Source organism: Eucyclogobius newberryi, unplaced genomic scaffold (assembly GCF_026437365.1).
Source record: "Eucyclogobius newberryi isolate DKJ021-1_F unplaced genomic scaffold, fEucNew1.0.hap1 SCAF_20, whole genome shotgun sequence".
Taxonomy (NCBI): domain Eukaryota; kingdom Metazoa; phylum Chordata; class Actinopteri; order Gobiiformes; family Gobiidae; genus Eucyclogobius; species Eucyclogobius newberryi.
The window spans coordinates 30,084,527-30,104,613 of NW_027315835.1; the positions used below are offsets into that span (position 1 = coordinate 30,084,527).

The following is a 20,087-nucleotide window of genomic DNA, read 5'->3' on the forward strand; positions in this document are numbered from 1 at the left end:
AACGTGAGATCCATTCAATAAAATGTGTTTGATCATTATTAGTCTGTAAATATGTGCGTATCAGACAGATTTGACCGATATTTATTACATCCACTCAGACGCAAGAGTCACATGACCTGCTGAGAAGAGACAGTAGTGGTGGATACACATCCTCCTTTTGGTTAGGGAAAGATCACATGACGTTGTTTAACCAAGAAAAGTCAGGTGTTTGCGCTCTTCTGGTTTTCAGATTCTAGACTGTGAAGTTGACCTCACTGCCTCTGAGATCGACCTCACTGCCTCTGAGATCGACCTCACTGCCTCTGCCATCGACCTCACTGCCTCTTCCATCGACCTCACTGCCTCTTCCATCGACCTCACTGCCTCTGCCATCGACCTCACTGCCTCTTCCATCGACCTAACTGCCTCTTCCATCGACCTCACTGCCTCTGCCATCGACCTCACTGCCTCTGCCATCGACCTCACTGCCTCTTCCATCGACCTCAATGCCTCTGCCATCGACCTCACTGCCTCTGCCATCGACCTCACTGCCTCTGCCATCGACCTCACTGCCTCTGCCATCGACCTCACTGCCATCGACCTCACTGCCTCTGCCATCGACCTCACTGCCTCTGCCATCGACCTCACTGCCTCTTCCATCGACCTCACTGCCTCTGCGATCGACTTCACTGTCTCTTCCATCGACCTCACTGCCTCTGCCATCGACCTCACTGCCATCGACCTCACTGCCTCTGCCATCGACCTCACTGCCTCTGCCATCGACCTCACTGCCTCTTCCATCGACCTCACTGCCTCTGCCATCGACCTCACTGCCTCTGCCATCGACATCACTGCCTCTTCCATCGACCTCACTGCCTCTTCCATCGACCTCACTGCCTCTGCCATCGACCTCACTGCCATCGACCTCACTGCCTCTGCCATCGACCTCACTGCCTCTGCCATCGACCTCACTGCCTCTTCCATCGACCTCACTGCCTCTGCCATCGACCTCACTGCCTCTGCCATCGACCTCACTGCCTCTTCCATCGACCTCACTGCCTCTGCCATCGACCTCACTGCCTCTTCCATCGACCTCACTGCCTCTTCCATCGACCTCACTGCCTCTTCCATCGACCTCACTGCCTCTTCCATCGACCTCACTGCCTCTGAGATCGACCTCACTGCCTCTGAGATCGACCTCACTGCCTCTGCCATCGACCTCACTGCCTCTGCCATCGACCTCACTCCTCTGCCATCGACCTCACTGCCTCTTCCATCGACCTCACTGCCTCTGCCATCGACCTCACTGCCTCTGAGATCGACCTCACTGCCTCTGAGATCGACCTCACTCCTCTGCCATCGACCTCACTGCCTCTGAGATCGACCTCACTGCCTCTGCCATCGAACTCACTGCCTCTGCCATCGACCTCACTGCCTCTGCCATCGACCTCACTGCCTCTGCCATCGACCTCACTGCCTCTGAGATCGACCTCACTGCCTCTGCCATCGAACTCACTGCCTCTGCCATCGACCTCACTGCCTCTGAGATCGACCTCACTGCCTCTGCCATCGACCTCACTGCCTCTGCCATCGACCTCACTGCCTCTGCCATCGACCTCACTGCCTCTGCCATTGACCTCACTGCCTCTGCCATCGACCTCACTGCCTCTGCCATCGACCTCACTGCTTCTGCGATTGACCAGTCGATCGAAGTATTGGGCAGCCCTGATCTAAAACATCTTAATCATTTAACTGAATCCATTACTTCTACCTAAAAGACCTGGAGCGCTGCTTCATAGAGACGTTTAACTTGTTTTTAGTGTTGAGAAATGACATGTTCTTACATGTGTGAGCACGTGTAAAGCACCACTCACAGCTGCACAGGGTCGGCTCCTCACCCCCTCACCCTGCCTCTCTCTCTTTTTGGGGTGCTCTTTGGTCACTCTCACCTCTGAGAACTTCTGGGCAGCATCGGTCTGGAGCTTGTCAAAGGTCTGGAAGTCTCCATGGTCCACCAGTTTGTCTCTGTAGACGCGAGTGGACTCATGGAGGAATATCCTGAGGAGGTCTGCAGGGATCTTCAGACACTCTGGAGTACAGAACAACATGCCCTACAGGAGACACAACACCAGACACATGACCAGCTGCATGGTCTGCAAGTGCAGCTACAGATGTAAGATATTTAAACTGCATTTGACAAGGTCAAACAGGTTAAACATGGGCAGCAGATATGACACAAACGTAACTATTACATAGCAACCATACTGTAAACAACAGATACACAAAGGGGTCATTATCAGATATCCTTGATCCCATTTATTATTGGCCGTTGCTGCAGTGCCGCGGCTCGCGGTCAAATGGCCACGCAGTTTCAGGAACCGCGGGACTTCTCTTATAGCGTCATGACTAACCTTAACCCTAACCTTAACCCTAACCTTGACCTCAACCCTAACCCTAACCCTAACCTTAACCTTAACCCTAACCCTAACCCTAACCCTAACCCTAACCTTAACCTTAACCTTAACCCTAACCCTAACCCTAACCCTAACCTTAACCTTAACCCTAACCCTAACCCTAACCTTAACCTTAACCTTAACCCTAACCTTAACCCGGCGCGGTCTAAAACGGTGCTAAAACGCGGTCAAATAGCGGCGCAGTTTCAGGAGCCGCGGTGCGCGGCCAGCACAAAATTAACATGGCAGTTTTGGCCGGCGCTGCGGCATTGCAGACACTCCATTTATTATTATGATTATGATTATTATTACAGTGTATTTAAGCGCTTTACTAGGCATCGTGGGTGAAGTGTTTTGCCTAAGACACAACAACATTTTCGTGTTCCAGCCGTCTCCCACCAAAGTACTGACCGAGCGGGTGACCGAGCCCTGCTTAGTGTCCGAGAGCGGACAACATCAGGCAGAGGTGAGCTACCATGCAATGGACGAAAATGCATTTTCAGCTCCACAAAAAGTCAAGTTTCACTAACTTTTCTGTATATTTTGGATTTTACATGGGGAAAAAAAGGTTTTTGACCGACTTCCAGTGATGGCCCTGGTCCAGACCTGTGCATAACACCAGGCCTCTGCTGACATTTGTCTTAAAAAGCTCAGTTTTATCCACATAACCCCAAGAAACGAGGAGCGATGAGGGTTAGACACGGAGGTAAACACTCAAACGGACAGTGACCACAGTGGAAAACAGACTCTCTCATACGCTAATGCGGCTAACATGATGCCATGGATGAGCCCCGCCCCCGGTCCAGGTGGGCTGGATGGAGGAGAAGACAACACTTTACAACAGTTGGCCCTTATGTGAACATGAAATGCAGCGTGACATGGTGTGATTGAGGGCCAATCACGGTGCCTGGCTCGACAGAGTGGATGACGATGTGGCGAGCCTGAAAGGGGGAGGAGTCGACGAGCACGTCACCGAAGCATAAAATCTCAGACTCTATGGTTGAGTTACAGGAGCTGAAAGCCGAGGAGGTGAAACTGCAGGCGGAGAACTTGACAATGAAGGACAAAGTTCTGAAGTATAAAGTCTGACTATGAGACATCAGAGCTACACATCGTACACCGTGATGAACGAACACAGAAAGTCAAACTAATGGAAGCTAGCTTACAAGCCCAACAACAGTCAAAATACAGGAAAACCCTACAACTTCAAACTATGAAGTCGCTTAACTGATTGGCCAGCACGGCACACCGTTCTCAGATGGTGATTAAGACCGTGCCTCAAAGTCACAGAAATAATGTGCCCAGAAAAAGTGCATTTCAACAACGTGATCTTATCCAGAAATACTGTGGTGCAGAGAATGGAGGACTTGAAACTTCAGCTGAGAGACAAAGCGTGTGCATTTGTTTCTTACTCGAGAGAGTGTGATGGAGCACAGATGCCACTGACAGCGCTCAGCTGTAACTCACAGTACGGAGGAGCTGCTCGACACGCGGAGCCTAAAAGGCACAGCCACAGGTAAAGATATTTTTGAAGCCGCGTCAGAGGCAATTGAAAAAATAGGTTTTAAATGGGACAAGCTCCAGCCACGATTGGCGAGCACAAAGGAGCAGCATCATTGTGTGATAATGTTAAAAAAACCCACATCTGAAGCTGTTAAAATGCACTGCATAATCCACCGAGACGGTCCAGCTGGTGATGTGATGGACAGTGTGTTAAAACTGTACTCATGATGCGAGCTAGAGGACTATACCACAAAGAATGTCAAGCTTTCGTAGCCGATGTGGTTTCTGAATACAGTGATGTACTCTGTGTACTCTGTGTACTCTGATGTGCCTCTGTGCTCCAGCGGTTTTACGCGCTGAGATCAAAAATCGATCCATTTTTGAAAGAGAAGGGCCGAACTCTTTGTGACCCTCTGTGGCTGGAAAACCTCACATTGTTAGTTGATCTTACTCATCATTTGAATTCACAAAACAAGACCCCACAAGGCAAAGAGCGGCTGGTTCCACACCTTTATGCGCACAGGAAAGCCTTCTGTGTGAAGCTCCAGCTGGTTGAGATGCATCTGCAGAGCTTCAGCGCTGCACTGCACTGACTGAAATCAGATCTGCTTTTCCAAACGTGGACTTTACTGCTCATAATGAGAAATCTGTGATTGCATCGCTTATGACTGAACTCAACCAGCGTTTCCAAGACTTTTCTGTTATTAAAAAACAAATCAAGCTCTTCTCGACCTCCTTCCTGGTGGATGCAGAAGAAGTGGAAGAGTTTGCAATTAGAACTGATTGAAATGCAATGTGATGATTCTCTGGGAAGTCAACATCAGCTTCTCTCCCTGAATTCTGTCCGAGTTTGGATTATGTCAACTTTTCTCCGATAAGACGTCATACAAAAACAATGAGCCTGTTTAGCTCAACCTACACAAACAAACTGCTCTAGCACATGGTCAACAAAGACCAGACAAGAAGTTGTTAAACCACGAGGCCTGATTATGAGGCTTCTTAACCACCAGGTGAAGGAGCGCGTCATGAAGGCTGCAAAAGTTAAAGGAGATCTCCAGTACAAAGACAAGACGGTGTTCCATATGAGATTCCAGATGAGAAAACCTTCGCCACGTCTGTGAGGAACTCAAGAGGAAACAACTAAGACGAGGCTTTGCATTTCTTCAGCAGTTCTTCTGGTGGTTTTTGATGGTCAAACATGTGCTCAAAACACCAGCAGAAGCAGAAATGTTCCTCAGCAAAATCCCAAACCCAGTGTACAGAAACATCTGTGCAGAGTGCAGGCCGGAGAAGTGGGAACCACCTCCAGCACTTCTCCAGGAGGAGCAGACCATAACCTGCTCACACAGATTGATATGAGTGTCACTCTGAATTGAGTTCTACACAATATCAGTCTGGACAGGTTCTCACCAAAAGCACTCTCAGTCATGACACTGGTCAAAGTGTCACAACAGGAACAAGCCAAGAAATCAAACTCTTGTTAAATCCAGTCAGACAAAAGCACAGACTTCTTTTCTGTCCTCAGACACACAAAGCTCCTATTTTCATGTCACAAAATACTCTGTAAATCTGATTGACTTCCGTCCAGACCACAAGGCTGCGCTGTGATTGGTCAGGCCCACAGCGGCTGGACTCAAAGCGAAGAGCGTTTGCATGAGCCAGATTACTCATATCGACTGTATTTTGGTGACTTTTTTAAGAACAGATCTGCCCAGTAACTGAGGCTCTTAAAGGCTTTGTTTACACAGAGGGATCCAGAAAGTCACCTTGTGTTTCCCCGAGGGAGAATCAGCAATTAACTCTTCTACTGATGTTTTACTGATGCCAAATGGAAAACACACGGCTAATCCAGACGCCAAGACCAACAGCGAAGGACGAATCTGCCCTGGCTAATTCTTAATTGGTTTATTCAAGAGGAAAAATAATGAAGTGCTCCAAACTTCAAGGCCACAACGTGATCGTCACTGTTTACTGAGGATGCAAATGAGGAAGTCAATCTGCCTAATTACAAAGACTTTTGCTGTAAAATGGGATACAATTCAGACAAATGAACATTTAGTTAAAAAAAAAAAAAAAAATATATATATATATATATATATATATATATATATATATATAATTATTAAGTATTTAAACAAAACAAAAAGACCACAAATGTTCCACATATAAGTCCCATTCAGATCAAAGTCAATCAGATTTTTTAATCTTCAAGTCAGAATGTCGGTTTTTCCATTTGTCTAATAACTAATATCTAACTATGTCAGTCCTTCTGCCAAAAGTACATTCCAAAAGTACATTCCAAAAGTACATTCCAAAAGTACATTCTAAAAGTACATTCTAAAAGTACATTCTAAAAGTACATTCTAAAAGTACATTCTAAAAGTACATTCTAAAAGTACATTCCAAAAGTACATTCTAAAAGTACATTCTAAAAGTACATTCTAAAAGTATCCATGTATCGTGTCCATGGCAGGAGGTCATAGTTCTAAAACTGAGAAGGATGTAAATACGTCATTGTTCATTTCACTCACATAATGTGATTGACAGGACAGTCCCAGGTCATGTGACAGTGGTTTGCCTCCTGGTGGCGCTATTTCTACAACTGTTGCATTTCCCTGTGAAGGATGAGACTTTGAGCTCCTCCTCTGGGATGGACACGTTTCCCACTCTTCATCCGTCAAAACAAGATGATCTTCTCTTTCCTACTTGTTTTTAATATATTCAGTCGAGTCGCTGTCCAGATTAGTAATGCATTTATGTATTTATGTAAATGAGATATTCCCCTTGAAAGTTCTGATTTATAAGCCTTATATATATATATATATATATATATATATATATATATATATATATATATATATATATATATATATATATATATATATATATATATATATATGTACATGTAGCCCTCTTGGCCTGACTGCACGCGGTCCTAGTAGTCTCGACACAGCGTCAGGACTCTAAGAGAATGAGTGCAGAATGCAGAGAGGGAGCAGAGAGAGGGAGCAGAGAGAGAGGGAGCAGAGAGAGGGAGCAGAGAGAGGGAGCAGAGAGAGGGAGCAGAGAGAGAGGGAGCAGAGAGAGGGAGCAGAGAGAGGGAGCAGAGAGAGAGGGAGCAGAGAGAGGGAGCAGAGAGAGAGGAGCAGAGAGAGAGGGAGCAGAGAGAGGGAGCAGAGAGAGGGAGCAGAGAGAGGGAGCAGAGAGAGAGGAGCAGAGAGAGAGGGAGCAGAGAGAGGGAGCAGAGAGAGGGAGCAGAGAGAGAGGGAGCAGAGAGAGGGAGCAGAGAGAGAGGGAGCAGAGAGAGAGGGAGCAGAGAGAGGGAGCAGAGAGAGGGAGCAGAGAGAGAGGGAGCAGAGAGAGAGGGAGCAGAGAGAGAGGAGCAGAGAGAGAGGGAGCAGAGAGAGAGGAGCAGAGAGAGAGGGAGCAGAGAGAGGGAGCAGAGAGAGGGAGCAGAGAGAGAGGGAGCAGAGAGAGGGAGCAGAGAGAGAGGGAGCAGAGAGAGGGAGCAGAGAGAGAGGAGCAGAGAGAGAGGGAGCAGAGAGAGAGGGAGCAGAGAGAGAGGAGCAGAGAGAGAGGGAGCAGAGAGAGAGGAGCAGAGAGAGAGGGAGCAGAGAGAGGGAGCAGAGAGAGGGAGCAGAGAGAGGGAGCAGAGAGAGAGGAGCAGAGAGAGAGGGAGCAGAGAGAGGGAGCAGAGAGAGAGGGAGCAGAGAGAGGGAGCAGAGAGAGGGAGCAGAGAGAGGGAGCAGAGAGAGGGAGCAGAGAGAGAGGGAGCAGAAAAGGCAGGAGGCAGGTTTAAATGTGAACTTGACGCTTTTGTGTGAAAAGGACAGAACAAAGAGTCGTTCATATTAATGCACTTTTCCTCTTTTTAATGACTCATGAGAAGCTTAAATTCAACATTAAAGAAACTTCAATAATCATAAACATTATAACGACTTTAAGTCAAATAAACATCCATCCAGGTCCCACTACGGGGCCCACCTGGGGAATGAAAGGGCCAAAAAGGGAGAATAGGGCCTCTAAATGAAAACAAAGCACAAGAGCACCATCTAGTGGTCACTCCTGACACCTGAGGCCCTCAACATACACTTTAGTCTACAATGTGTTAGAGCAGAGTGAGAACAGTCCACAGGGGCCTTCTGCCACAGGGGCCTTCTGCCACAGGGGCCTTCTGCCACAGGGGCCGTGCACAGGAGCCCACAGATGAGCACAGGGATGATAGGGCCCAGAACAAGGCTTAGGGGCTCAGAACAAGTCCCAGGGGCCCAGTGCAGAGCAGAACAAGCAACAGCAAAGCGCAGGGACCCAGAGCAAAGGGACTGAACATGATCAAATGTGTCAAGTTTAAATGTGGAGACACTGAAGAAACCAATGAGGAACTAAATGTACAAAGTGGGAAAAAGAATCAAAAACAATATTAAATCCAAAGGTGCAACTTTCACTGTGACTGTGACGTTAAACACATGAGAGGGACCTACACTGACCTGACTTGTCATTTGGCCTGGTGACATCACTTGCTCGTCTCCATGGAGATATGTTCAAGCTCATAGTGTTTAAAGGGCCCGTCCCAGAAGCAAAGGCTGAAGCATGTGCTGTGTTTGGGGTCAAGTCCGACATGAGGTCAGGGAAAGGTCATTATCCTGCAGAGTCATCCTCAGTGACTTATGACTTTGTGTCACATATGCAAAACATTCTTAGCGGATAAACCTGAGTCTATAGAAGCAGGATCTATAGAAGCAGCAGGATCTATAGAAGCAGGAGGATCTATAGAAACAGGATCTATAGAAGCAGGATCTATAGAAGCAGGAGGATCTATAGAAGCAGGATCTATAGAAGCAGGACCTATAGAAGCAGGAGGATCTATAGAAACAGGATCTATAGAAGCAGGATCTATAGAAGCAGGAGGATCTATAGAAGCAGGATCTATAGAAGCAGGACCTATAGAAGCAGGAGGATCTATAGAAGCAGGATCTATAGAAGCAGGAGGATCTATAGAAGCAGGAGGATCTATAGAAGCAGGATCTATAGAAGCAGGAGGATCTATAGAAGCAGGATCTATAGAAGCAGGATCTATAGAAGCAGGAGGATCTATAGAAGCAGGTGGGACCAGACGCTCCCGCTGCAGTGAAATGTGACGTCCTGGTAAACGGTGCATACGACCGAGTCGACTCTTCAGGGTTTTATTTGTACAGTGAAGTTTAACAGTAATTTGTCTTACTTATGTCAATCATTATAAAAGCTTGATTTCAGGATTTGCACAGCCCGCGCAGCCTCGGTGAAACGTCTCAGGATGTGCACAGCCCGCGCAGCCTTGGTGAAACGTCTCAGTGTTTGTGTGCGAGCTGAGCTGAGACGAAGAGCAAACTAACAGTAAATATCACTGTCAGTCCAGACTCTTATTGTCTCGTGTTCAGCTGGAGCCAAACAAAACACCATATGGCTCCGCAGTATGAGCGCAGACAGGCGAGGAGACGCGAGGAGACGGGAGGAGGCAGGAGGAGGCACGAGGAGACGTGAGGAGGCGCGAGGAGGCACGAGGAGACGTGAGGAGCAGACAGGAGAAGTTTGTTTTGCCTCTCATCCCGACTGGCAGATCTGTCGCTGATCTTCACTTGCAGAGAAGATGAGACGAGATGAGAAGAAAGTACAGCTCACTTGATTTTGTTGTGATCAATCGTGGAGCAGTGACCTTGAGTCTGGAGCAGTGACCTTGAGTCTGGAGCTGAGTCTGGAGCAGTGACCTTGAGTCTGGAGCTGAGTCTGGAGCAGTAACCTTGAGTCTGGAGCTGAGTCTGGAGCAGTGACCTTGAGTCTGGAGCTGAGTCTGGAGCAGTAACCTTGAGTCTGGAGCTGAGTCTGGAGCAGTGACCTTGAGTCTGGAGCAGTGACCTTGAGTCTGGAGCAGTGACCTTGAGTCTGGAGCTGAGTCTGGAGCAGTAACCTTGAGTCTGGAGCTGAGTCTGGAGCAGTAACCTTGAGTCTGGAGCTGAGTCTGGAGCAGTGACCTTGAGTCTGGAGCAGTGACCTTGAGTCTGGAGCAGTGACCTTGAGTCTGGAGCTGAGTCTGGAGCAGTAACCTTGAGTCTGGAGCAGAGTCTGGAGCAGTAACCTTGAGTCTGGAGCTGAGTCTGGAGCAGTGACCTTGAGTCTGGAGCAGTGACCTTGAGTCGGGAGCAGTGACCTTGAGTCTGGAGCTGAGTCTGGAGCAGTAACCTTGAGTCTGGAGCTGAGTCTGGAGCAGTGACCTTGAGTCTGGAGCAGTGACCTTGAGTCTGGAGCAGTGACCTTGAGTCCAGTTGTTCCTTTCTGGCTCATTAGAATTGATCATAGAGTAATTCCTGTGGCAAACTTGAGGAAAACAACCTCCAAAAGTTCCAATTATTTTGAACAAAGACAAAGATCTGAAGTGTCAAGCGGCGGCCTCGCCCTCTGAGGCGGGCAGATCATGCAGGTGTGGGGGAGGCGGAGCCCCGAGTTACCGCAGCGACGACTTCAAACCAGGTTCTGGTACTTTTGAAATGGGTTCATACATAATGGAACTGTCAGAGGCAGAAGGACTTTTAGTTTTAGCTTGAAATGAAATACAGGGTTTATTTTGGGTTTCACAAAATGTTCAGGAAGTAATGGCGGCCCGGGTGGTTGCTAGGCAGCACAGTGTGGGGAAACGGCCTTTCAGGTGCTTGAAGGGGCACTATGTCACTTTTCTGTTGCATGGTCCATATGACATTAACCATATCTGCTGTGTATCCATGGAGACAAGGTACAAGCAGAAATGTGACAATGCACCTTTAAAATGCTACAGGGACAGAGTGCTTCCTGGAGGAGGGGCTGAAACAAGGAAGCGTGTTCGTCTGCTCATCCGAGGGGAAGAATAGAGACTGTTCTCTCGCTAAAGACTGAAGCAATCAATCAAAAACACTTTGGCACAAATCGCTCTGTAAGAAAGTTAAAAGCTCTGAAAAGACAAAGCAAACATACGTTTGAGTTTCTGTTACTGTGTAGTGTGTAGTGTGTAGCGTGTACTGTGTACTGTGTACTGTGCACTGTATACTGTGTACTGTGTACTGTGTACTGTATACTGTGTACTGTGTACTGTATACTGTGTACTGTATACTGGGTACTGGGTACTCAAATCAAATCAAATCAATTTATTTTTGTAAGGCCCAAAATCACAACAACAGTTGCCTCTGAGGGCCACAGGGAGAAATGAGTACTGTGTACTGTGTACTGTGTAGTGTGTACTGTATACTGTGTACTGTGTACTGTCTACTGTCTACTGTGTACTGTGTACTGTGTACTTTGTAGTGTGTACTGTATACTGTGTACTGTGTACTGTGTACCTTGTACTGTATACTGTATACTGTGTACTGTGTACTGTGTACTGTGTACTGTATACTGTGTACTGTGTACTGTATACTGTATACTGTGTACTGTATACTGTGTACTGTATACTGTATACTGTGTACTGTATACTATGTACTGTGTACTGTGTACTGTGTACTGTGTAGTGTGTAGTGTGTACTGTGTACTGTATACTGTGTACTGTGTACTGTATACTGTATACTGTGTACTGTATACTGTGTACTGTATACTGTATACTGTATACTGTATACTGTATACTGTGTACTGTATACTGTGTACTGTATACTGTATACTGTGTACTGTATACTATGTACTGTGTACTGTGTACTGTGTACTGTGTACTGTGTACTGTATACTGTATACTGTGTACTGTATACTGTGTACTGTATACTGTATACTGTGTACTGTATACTATGTACTGTGTACTGTGTACTGCGACTGCGCATGTGACAGTCTTAACTACTGTGAGCTGCACAGAAAAGTGCAGAGCGCTGCAGAAAAGTCCCTTCACTAATGTCTCTTCTGGCTCTCATCTCTCTGACAAACGGCCGGTGGAGAATCATTTGATTGCATCTAAACCGTGAGATAACAGCTGATTACCATCTGCAGCACACAGGAAACACAGACTTAAAGAAGCACAAACTTATCATCTCCAACAGTGTGAAATGTGCCTGAGCGGCTGAGCGGCTGAGCGGCTGTGCAGCAGAGGAGACACTACAGCCTCAGAGTGAACCTGGAGCTGTCCTGGACAGAAACATGAAAAGTAAGTCCTCAGCTCAGTGGTTCACAGTGTTCTACAGAATGAGAGGCTGGAGGAGGCGTTTCCCTGACGACGCTTTCACATCCAGTTAAATACATGAAATCACCAGAACAGCCGCAAAGTGCAAATCCATTCTATTTTCGGTTACACGTCTTCTGCGCTGGCTTGAATCAATAATCATTTAGATGAGAAATTAGTGACAGTCGCCTGGTTTTTCCACGTGGGCCGCTCAGAACACTTTATCATTCTGACCGCTCAACCTGAGGTCACTCTTCTTTTATTAAACATCATCAATATTCACCTGCTCACATTTGATATTCTCCCCACCTGCTCCATGAACCCTGACTCTGCACCCCGCTCAGGACGCTCAGGACGCTCAGGACCGCTCAGGACGCTCAGGACGCTCAGGACCGCTCAGGACGCTCAGGACGCTCAGGACCGCTCAGGACCGCTCAGGACGCTCAGGATACTATCCATGGGAATGAGCCACCTGCAAAACCAACTCAAACTATGGTGCGCGGCTCATGCTAGGCTCATGCTAGGCGGGAGCTGTGCCTGGGCAGGGTGGGGGCGTGAACGGCGCGTGAGCGGTTTCATTAGCCTGATGCTGCTAACGCTAATGTTGACCTTCATCCTAAAACAATAATTTACCTGGAAAATGTTGGAGAGGTCGCGCAGGTTGAAGATGTAGTGGAACTTCCGGGCGGTGGGGAGGAAGGTGGAGGCCATGCGCTGGTGGAGCTCCAGGGCCAGCTGCACCACACTGAGGCAGCTCCTGGACAGGACGCTGCTGAAGCCCGGACCCTTCAGGTGCTGGGACAGGATGGACGTGTAGATGGAGGAAAGGGCCTCGGCTCCAGGGAACGAAAGGGCGAAAACACAGAAGTGCCGCTGTGGACAGAGGGCGGGGGGGGCACAGAGGGCGGGGGGGGCACAGAGGGCGGGGGGGGCACAGAGGGGAGGGGGGCAGAGAGGGCGGGGGGGGACACAGAGGGGAGGGGGGGCAGAGAGGGCGGGGGGGGCACAGAGGGCGGGGGGGGCACAGAGGGCAGGGGGGCACAGAGGGCGGGGGGGGGACACAGAGGGGAGGGGGGGCACAGAGGGCAGGGGGGCACAGAGGGCAGGGGGGCACAGAGGGCGGGGGGGCACAGAGGGCGGGGGGGGGACACAGAGGGGAGGGGGGGCAGAGAGGGCGGGGGGGGGGACAGAGGGGAGGGGGGGGACACAGAGGGCGGGGGGGGACACAGAGGGGAGGGGGGGCAGAGAGGGCGGGGGGGCACAGAGGGCGGGGGGGCACAGAGGGCAGGGGGGCACAGAGGGCGGGGGGGGGGACACAGAGGGGAGGGGGGGCACAGAGGGCAGGGGGGCACAGAGGGCGGGGGGGCACAGAGGGCGGGGGGGGACACAGAGGGGAGGGGGGGCAGAGAGGGCGGGGGGGCACAGAGGGCGGGGGGGCACAGAGGGCAGGGGGGCACAGAGGGCGGGGGGGCACAGAGGGCGGGGGGGGACACAGAGGGGAGGGGGGGCAGAGAGGGCAGGACATAAGTATAAGTATAGATTCTCTTCCCTCTGGTTTAATCTTTCTATGAATATAATGTGTAAACATGAGGACAAGTCACTTTGAGATGACGATTATTACAAAAACAAATAAAGTCCTGACGAAGCAGGAGATAAATAAATGTATTTGAATATAAATGACTTTTGTGTTTGTATTTCTACATCAGAGATACAAAGATTCTGTCGACTTTAAAAACAAGCTTTTGTCTTTTGCATAAAATAACACTAGAGTGAAGCTCTTTTATATATCTAGACATGAAACACATGAAACACATGAAACACATGAAACACATGAAACACATGAAACACTTGAAACACATGAAACACATGAAACATATGAAACACATGAAACACATGAAACATATGAAACACATGAAACACATGAAACACATGAAACACATGAAACACATGAAACACATGAAACATGAAACACATGAAACACATGAAACACATGAAACACATGAAACACATGAAACATATGAAACATATGAAACACATGAAACACATGAAACACATGAAACACATGAAACACATGAAACATATGAAACACATGAAACACATGAAACACATGAAACATGAAACACTAGTTAAAGTCACAAATGATTTGTTATTAGCCGCTGACGATGGACTGGTCTCAGTCCTGGTTCTGTTGGACCTCAGCGCAGCGTTTGACACCATTGACCACAACATTCTACTGCAGAGGTTAGAATGTGATGTAGGTGTTGGAGGAACAGCCCTCAGCTGGTTTAAATCCTATCTATCCTATCTATCTCTGTAAACCTGAGCTCCTCACCAAGCTCTAAAGTAATTTACGGTGTGCCACAGGGTTCGGTACTCGGTCCAATTCTGTTTACTCTTTATATGCTGCCATTAGGCAACATTATCAGGTCACATGGCATTAACTTCCACTGCTATGCAGACGACACTCAGCTGTATTTATCAATGAAACCTGATCAGAGCGATCAAGTACAGACTTAGTACTTGTGTGAAGGAGATAAAAACCTGGATGACACTAAACTACCTGCTTCTTAACCCTGAAAAAACCGAGGTCATTGTGCTTGGCCCTAAGCATCTACGAGACTCTATCTGAGCAGATAGTCACACTGGACAATGTCAGTGTAGCCTCCAGTTCTACTGTAAGAAACCTTGGAGTCTTATTTGACCAGGAGCTCTCATTTAAAGCTCATATAAATCAAGCTTGTAAAACAGCCCATTTCCATTTGCGTAACAAGAGCCAAAATCAGAAGAATCCTGCCTAAAAGTGATGCCGAAAAACTTATCCATGCATTTGTAACGACTAGATTAGACTGTAACTCCCTGCTTGCAGCGTGTCCTAAAAGCTCCATAAAAAGCTTTAACTGGTTCAAAATGCAGCAGCAAGATTACTAACAGGAACAAAAAGAAGAGAGCACATTACGCCGGTGCTGAAGTCTCTTCACTGGCTCCCCGTCGAGTTTAGAATAAAATTCAAAATTCTACTCTTGACCTACAAAGCCATAAATGACATGGCCCCATCCTACCTCAAAGATGCTATAGAACCATATCATCCAAACAGAGCTCTTCGCTCTCAGAATGCCGGCCTTCTGGTGGTGCCAAGAGTCTCTAAAAGTACTGTAGGAGGTAGAGCCTTCTGGTGGTGCCAAGAGTCTCTAAAAGTACTGTAGGAGGTAGAGCCTTCTGGTGGTGCCAAGAGTCTCTAAAAGTACTGTAGAAGGTAGAGCCTTCTGGTGGTGCCAAGAGTCTCTAAAAGTACTGTAGGAGGTAGAGCCTTCTAGTGGTGCCAAGAGTCTCTAAAAGTACAGTAGGAGGTAGAGCCTTCTGGTGGTGCCAAGAGTCTCTAAAAGTACTGTAGGAGGTAGAGCCTTCTAGTGGTGCCAAGAGTCTCTAAAAGTACTGTAGGAGGTAGAGCGTTTAGCTCCCAAGCTCCTGTGTTATGGAATCAGCTCCCGACCCATGTTAAATATGCTGACACAGTCTCTTCATTTAAGTCCAGGCTTAAAACGTTCCTCTTCGAAATCGCTTATGGTCAGAGTAGTTAGGAACAGAAACATAAACCCACAGCTTCAGCTACGCTGCCCTAGGAGTAACTATGCTGGGGGAAGTATGACAGCTTGAGCACTATCCTCTTCTTCTTCTGACTACTTATGCTATCAAACAATATTTATTTTTTGATTCCACTTGCAAACTGTTCACCGCCTTCTTTTCTTTCTCTCACTCCTGAGGACCTGTGGACCCAGATGCCCCTCCCCTGGTGAAGTGGTCCCTGCCCTGTGTGGACGGTCCCTCTTCTGCCTGAAGAGTGGGTCCAGCTCGACTCAGACGGTCCCTCATCTGCCTGAAGAGTGGGTCCAGCTCGACTCAGACGGTCCCTCATCTGCCTGAAGAGTGGGTCCAGCTCGCCTCCGACGGTCCCTCTTCTGCCTGAAGAGTGGGTCCAGCTCGACTCAGACGGTCCCTCTTCTGCCTGAAGAGTGGGTCCAGCTCGACTCAGACGGTCCCTCTTCTGCCTGAAGAGTGGTTCCAGCTCGACTCAGACGGTCCCTCTTCTGCCTGAAGAGTGGGTCCAGCTCCAGTCTCCTTGTGTCCGTCTGTGAGAGTCGGATCTCTCCTTCACTGGAACTCCTCCAGGTTTCTACGCTTTTTTCCCAAAGAGGTTTTTTTGTAGTTTTTCCTGGCCGAGAAGGAGAGTCTAAGGACATCGTCCCTCGCCACCACAGACATTGTTGATTCATTTCTCCCTGTGGCCCTCAGAGGCAACTGTTGTTGTGATTTTGGGCCTTACAAAAATAATTTGATTTGATTTGATATGAAACACATGAAACATGTGAAACACATGAAACACATGAAACACATGAAACACATGAAACACATGAAACATGTGAAACACGTGAAACATATGAAACACGTGAAACACGTGAAACACGTGAAACACATGAAACACATGAAACACATGAAACATGTGAAACATATGAAACACGTGAAACACATGAAACACATGAAACACGTGAAACATATGAAACACATGAAACATGTGAAACATGTGAAACATATGAAACACGTGAAACACATGAAACACATGAAACATGTGAAACACATGAAACATATGAAACACGTGAAACACATGAAACACATGAAACACATGAAACACGTGAAACAAATGAAACATATGAAACACATGAAACACATGAAACACATGAAACATATGAAACACATGAAACACATGAAACACGTGAAACACATGAAACATATGAAACACATGAAACACATGAAACATATGAAACACATGAAACATATGAAACACGTGAAACACATGAAACATATGAAACACGTGAAACACATGAAACATATGAAACATATGAAACACATGAAACACATGAAACATATGAAACACATGAAACACGTGAAACACATGACACATGAAACACGTGAAACATATGAAACACATGAAACACGTGAAACACGTGAAACACATGAAACACATGAAACACGTGAAACACGTGAAACACATGAAACACATGAAACACGTGAAACATATGAAACACATGAAACACATGAAACACATGAAACACGTGAAACACATGAAACATATGAAACACATGAAACATATGAAACACGTGAAACACATGAAACATATGAAACATATGAAACACATGAAACACATGAAACATATGAAACACATGAAACACGTGAAACACATGACACATGAAACACGTGAAACATATGAAACACATGAAACACGTGAAACACGTGAAACACATGAAACACATGAAACACGTGAAACACGTGAAACACATGAAACACATGAAACACGTGAAACATATGAAACACATGAAACACATGAAACACGTGAAACACATGAAACATATGAAACACATGAAACACATGAAACACATGAAACACATGAAACACGTGAAACACATGAAACACATGAACAATGAGCTGTTCAAATCCATCTAAATGTCATGATAACAACAACATTCAGTGTCCAATCACAATGAAGGATTCTGAGCTTTAGGAAACAAGGAAACAAAGTCCTATTTATGTAGTAACGTTTACAGTGTTTTACAAGAGTCGAGCTGCAGAGATGTGGGGCCTACGGGGCCCTTACATTACGGGGCCCTTACATTACGGGGCCCTTACATTACGAGGCCCTTACATTACGGGGCCCTTACATTACAGGGCCCTTACATTACCGGGCCCTTACATTACGGGGCCCTTACATTACGGGGCCCTAACATTACGGGGCCCTTTACACAGATGACAAGGCTCAAGGTGGGGGTGGAGGTTGTTGCTGTTAAGATAAGATAAGATAAACCTTTAATGCCACACAAGGGGAAATGTGGTTGTTGCAGTAGAAACAGGAGGAAAGGACAGATTATAGGACGTTTCAAACACACTCTTAATAAAACTCTTATGAACAAAACAACAACACTCTCATATCTTAATAGGAAATGGAGGGGGGGGGAATAAAATAAAATAAAAATAGTTAATGAAAATACAAAATAAAGATAAAAATCAGATAATAAGAATAAAATAATGATAATAGAATAAAATAAAAATAAAATAAAGTAAAAATAACTAGCACAAGACTAGGTAATACTATTAGCAGGTAAGTAAACAGGATGAAAACAAAATAGAACACTCTAATTTACAGGTATTGCACATGGTTACATCAGTATTGCACATGTTCAGGACAGTTTTTGTTATAAAGTCTGACAGCAGCAGGAAGGAAAGACCTGCGAAACGTCTCCTTCCCACAGCGAGGGTGGATCAGCCTCTCACTGAAGCTGCTCTCCAGAGTGGACAGAGTGTCCTGCAGGGGACAGAGTGTCCTGCAGGGGGCGACACTCATGGTCAAGCATAGATGTGAATTCAGCCAGGACCCTTCTGTCCCCCACCTCCTGCACCGAGTTCAGAGGACAGCCCAGGACGGAACTTTGTCCAGCTTCTCCCTCTCCCTCTCTGTGATGACCACACCTACAGGAGCTGATGCCACCACAGAGTCAGAGAAGGTCTTCAGGAGTGGCCCCGTCAGGAGCGGCCCTGTAAGGAGTGGACCTGTCAGGAGCGGCCCTGTCACTCCAAAAGACCTGAGTCTCCTCAGGAGGTAGAGTCCACTCTGGCTCTTCCTGTTCAGTCTGTGTTATGAGTCCAGTCCAGTTTGTGGTTCAGATGAACACCAGGTCCTTGTATGAGTCACTCTCTCAATGTCCCGTCCCTGAATGTTCACTGGTGAGGGGGGCGTGGCCTCTGTGGAAGTCCACCACCATCTCCTTGGTCTTTCCCGCGTTACAAAGTCCTGCTCCAGTCCTCTGTCCTCCACATCATCGTTTGTGATGAGTCCGATGATGGCAGAGTGGTCAGAAATCTTCTGCAGGACACAGCTGTCCATGTCTGCAGTGTAGAGTGCAGGTCCCCCCACACTGCAGGGCCCCCACACTGCAGGGCCCCCACACTGCAGGGCCCCCACACTGCTGGTCCCTCACACTGCAGGTCCCCCACACTGCAGGTCCCCCACATTGCAGGTCCCCCACACTGCAGGGCCCCCACACTGCAGGTCCCCCACACTGCGGGTCCGAGTGTCGGACACACAGTCCCGGGCTCTCACAAACTGGGGTCGGTCCGTGAGGTAGTCCAGGATCCACTCTGCAGGTTATACTCCACACCAGCCGTCTCCAGCTTGTCCCTCAGGAGCTGATGGTGTTGAAGGCGCTGGAGAAATGAAAGAACAGGATCCTCACAGAGCTGCCAGGCTTCTCCAGGTGAGAGAGAGAGCGGTGCAGCAGGAGATGACGGCATCCTCCACTCCGATGCCAGGCCGGTATGCAAACTGCAGCGGGTCCATGGCTGAGCTCACGGTGGAGCGGAGGTGGTCCAGGACCAGCTCCAGTGTCTTCATCAGGTGGGACGTGAGAGCCACTGGCCTGAAGCTGTTGAAGTCTTTGGCGCGCGGTGTCTCAGGCAGAGGTACCAGACAGGAGGTCTTCAGACCTGTGGTACCACCCTCAGCCTCACGTTCATGTTGAAGACATGCTCCATAACTCCACAGAGTTCATCTGCAGGACTTAAGGAGCCTGGGGCTGATGCCATCAGGTCCTGCTGCCTTCCTCACTTTAATCCTCTTCAGCTCACTCCTCACCTCTGCTGCTGTGACAGTCAGTGGATGGCAGGGGGACTGTGTGCTGGGGGGATGGGTGAGTCCAGGTGAAGTGGGGAGCTGATGGTCCGGAGCAGAGGTGTGAAGGGGAACGGGTGTGGGCCATTGTCCGGCTGTGGAAGAGGGAGCATGCAGTTGTACAGGGGGAGGGGTGGGTGATTGATCAAATCTGAAGAAGTGAGTATTTAAATCGTTCACCCACTGTAGATCTCCCTCTGTCTGGGCAGGGGGGGTTGAAGCCTGAGATGGTTTTCAGGCTCCTCCACACTCCCTGAATGTTCTTCTGCTGCAGCTGCTCCTCCATCCTCCTCTT

At 47.9% G+C, this 20,087-nt stretch overlaps 1 protein-coding gene across 1 annotated transcript in view; it reads right to left on the reverse strand.

Moving 5' to 3' along the window:
- Window positions 1-20,087, reverse strand: part of dnah9 (dynein, axonemal, heavy chain 9) — a 649,263-nt gene that overhangs the window by 354,455 nt on the left and 274,721 nt on the right. Inside the window, exons 47-48 of the mRNA XM_072455799.1 lie at window positions 12,712-12,951; window positions 1,929-2,090 (exon numbers count right to left, since the gene is read on the reverse strand). Of these exons, the coding sequence (XP_072311900.1) occupies window positions 1,929-2,090; window positions 12,712-12,951 (402 nt within the window). The remainder of the gene's footprint in view (window positions 1-1,928; window positions 2,091-12,711; window positions 12,952-20,087) is intronic.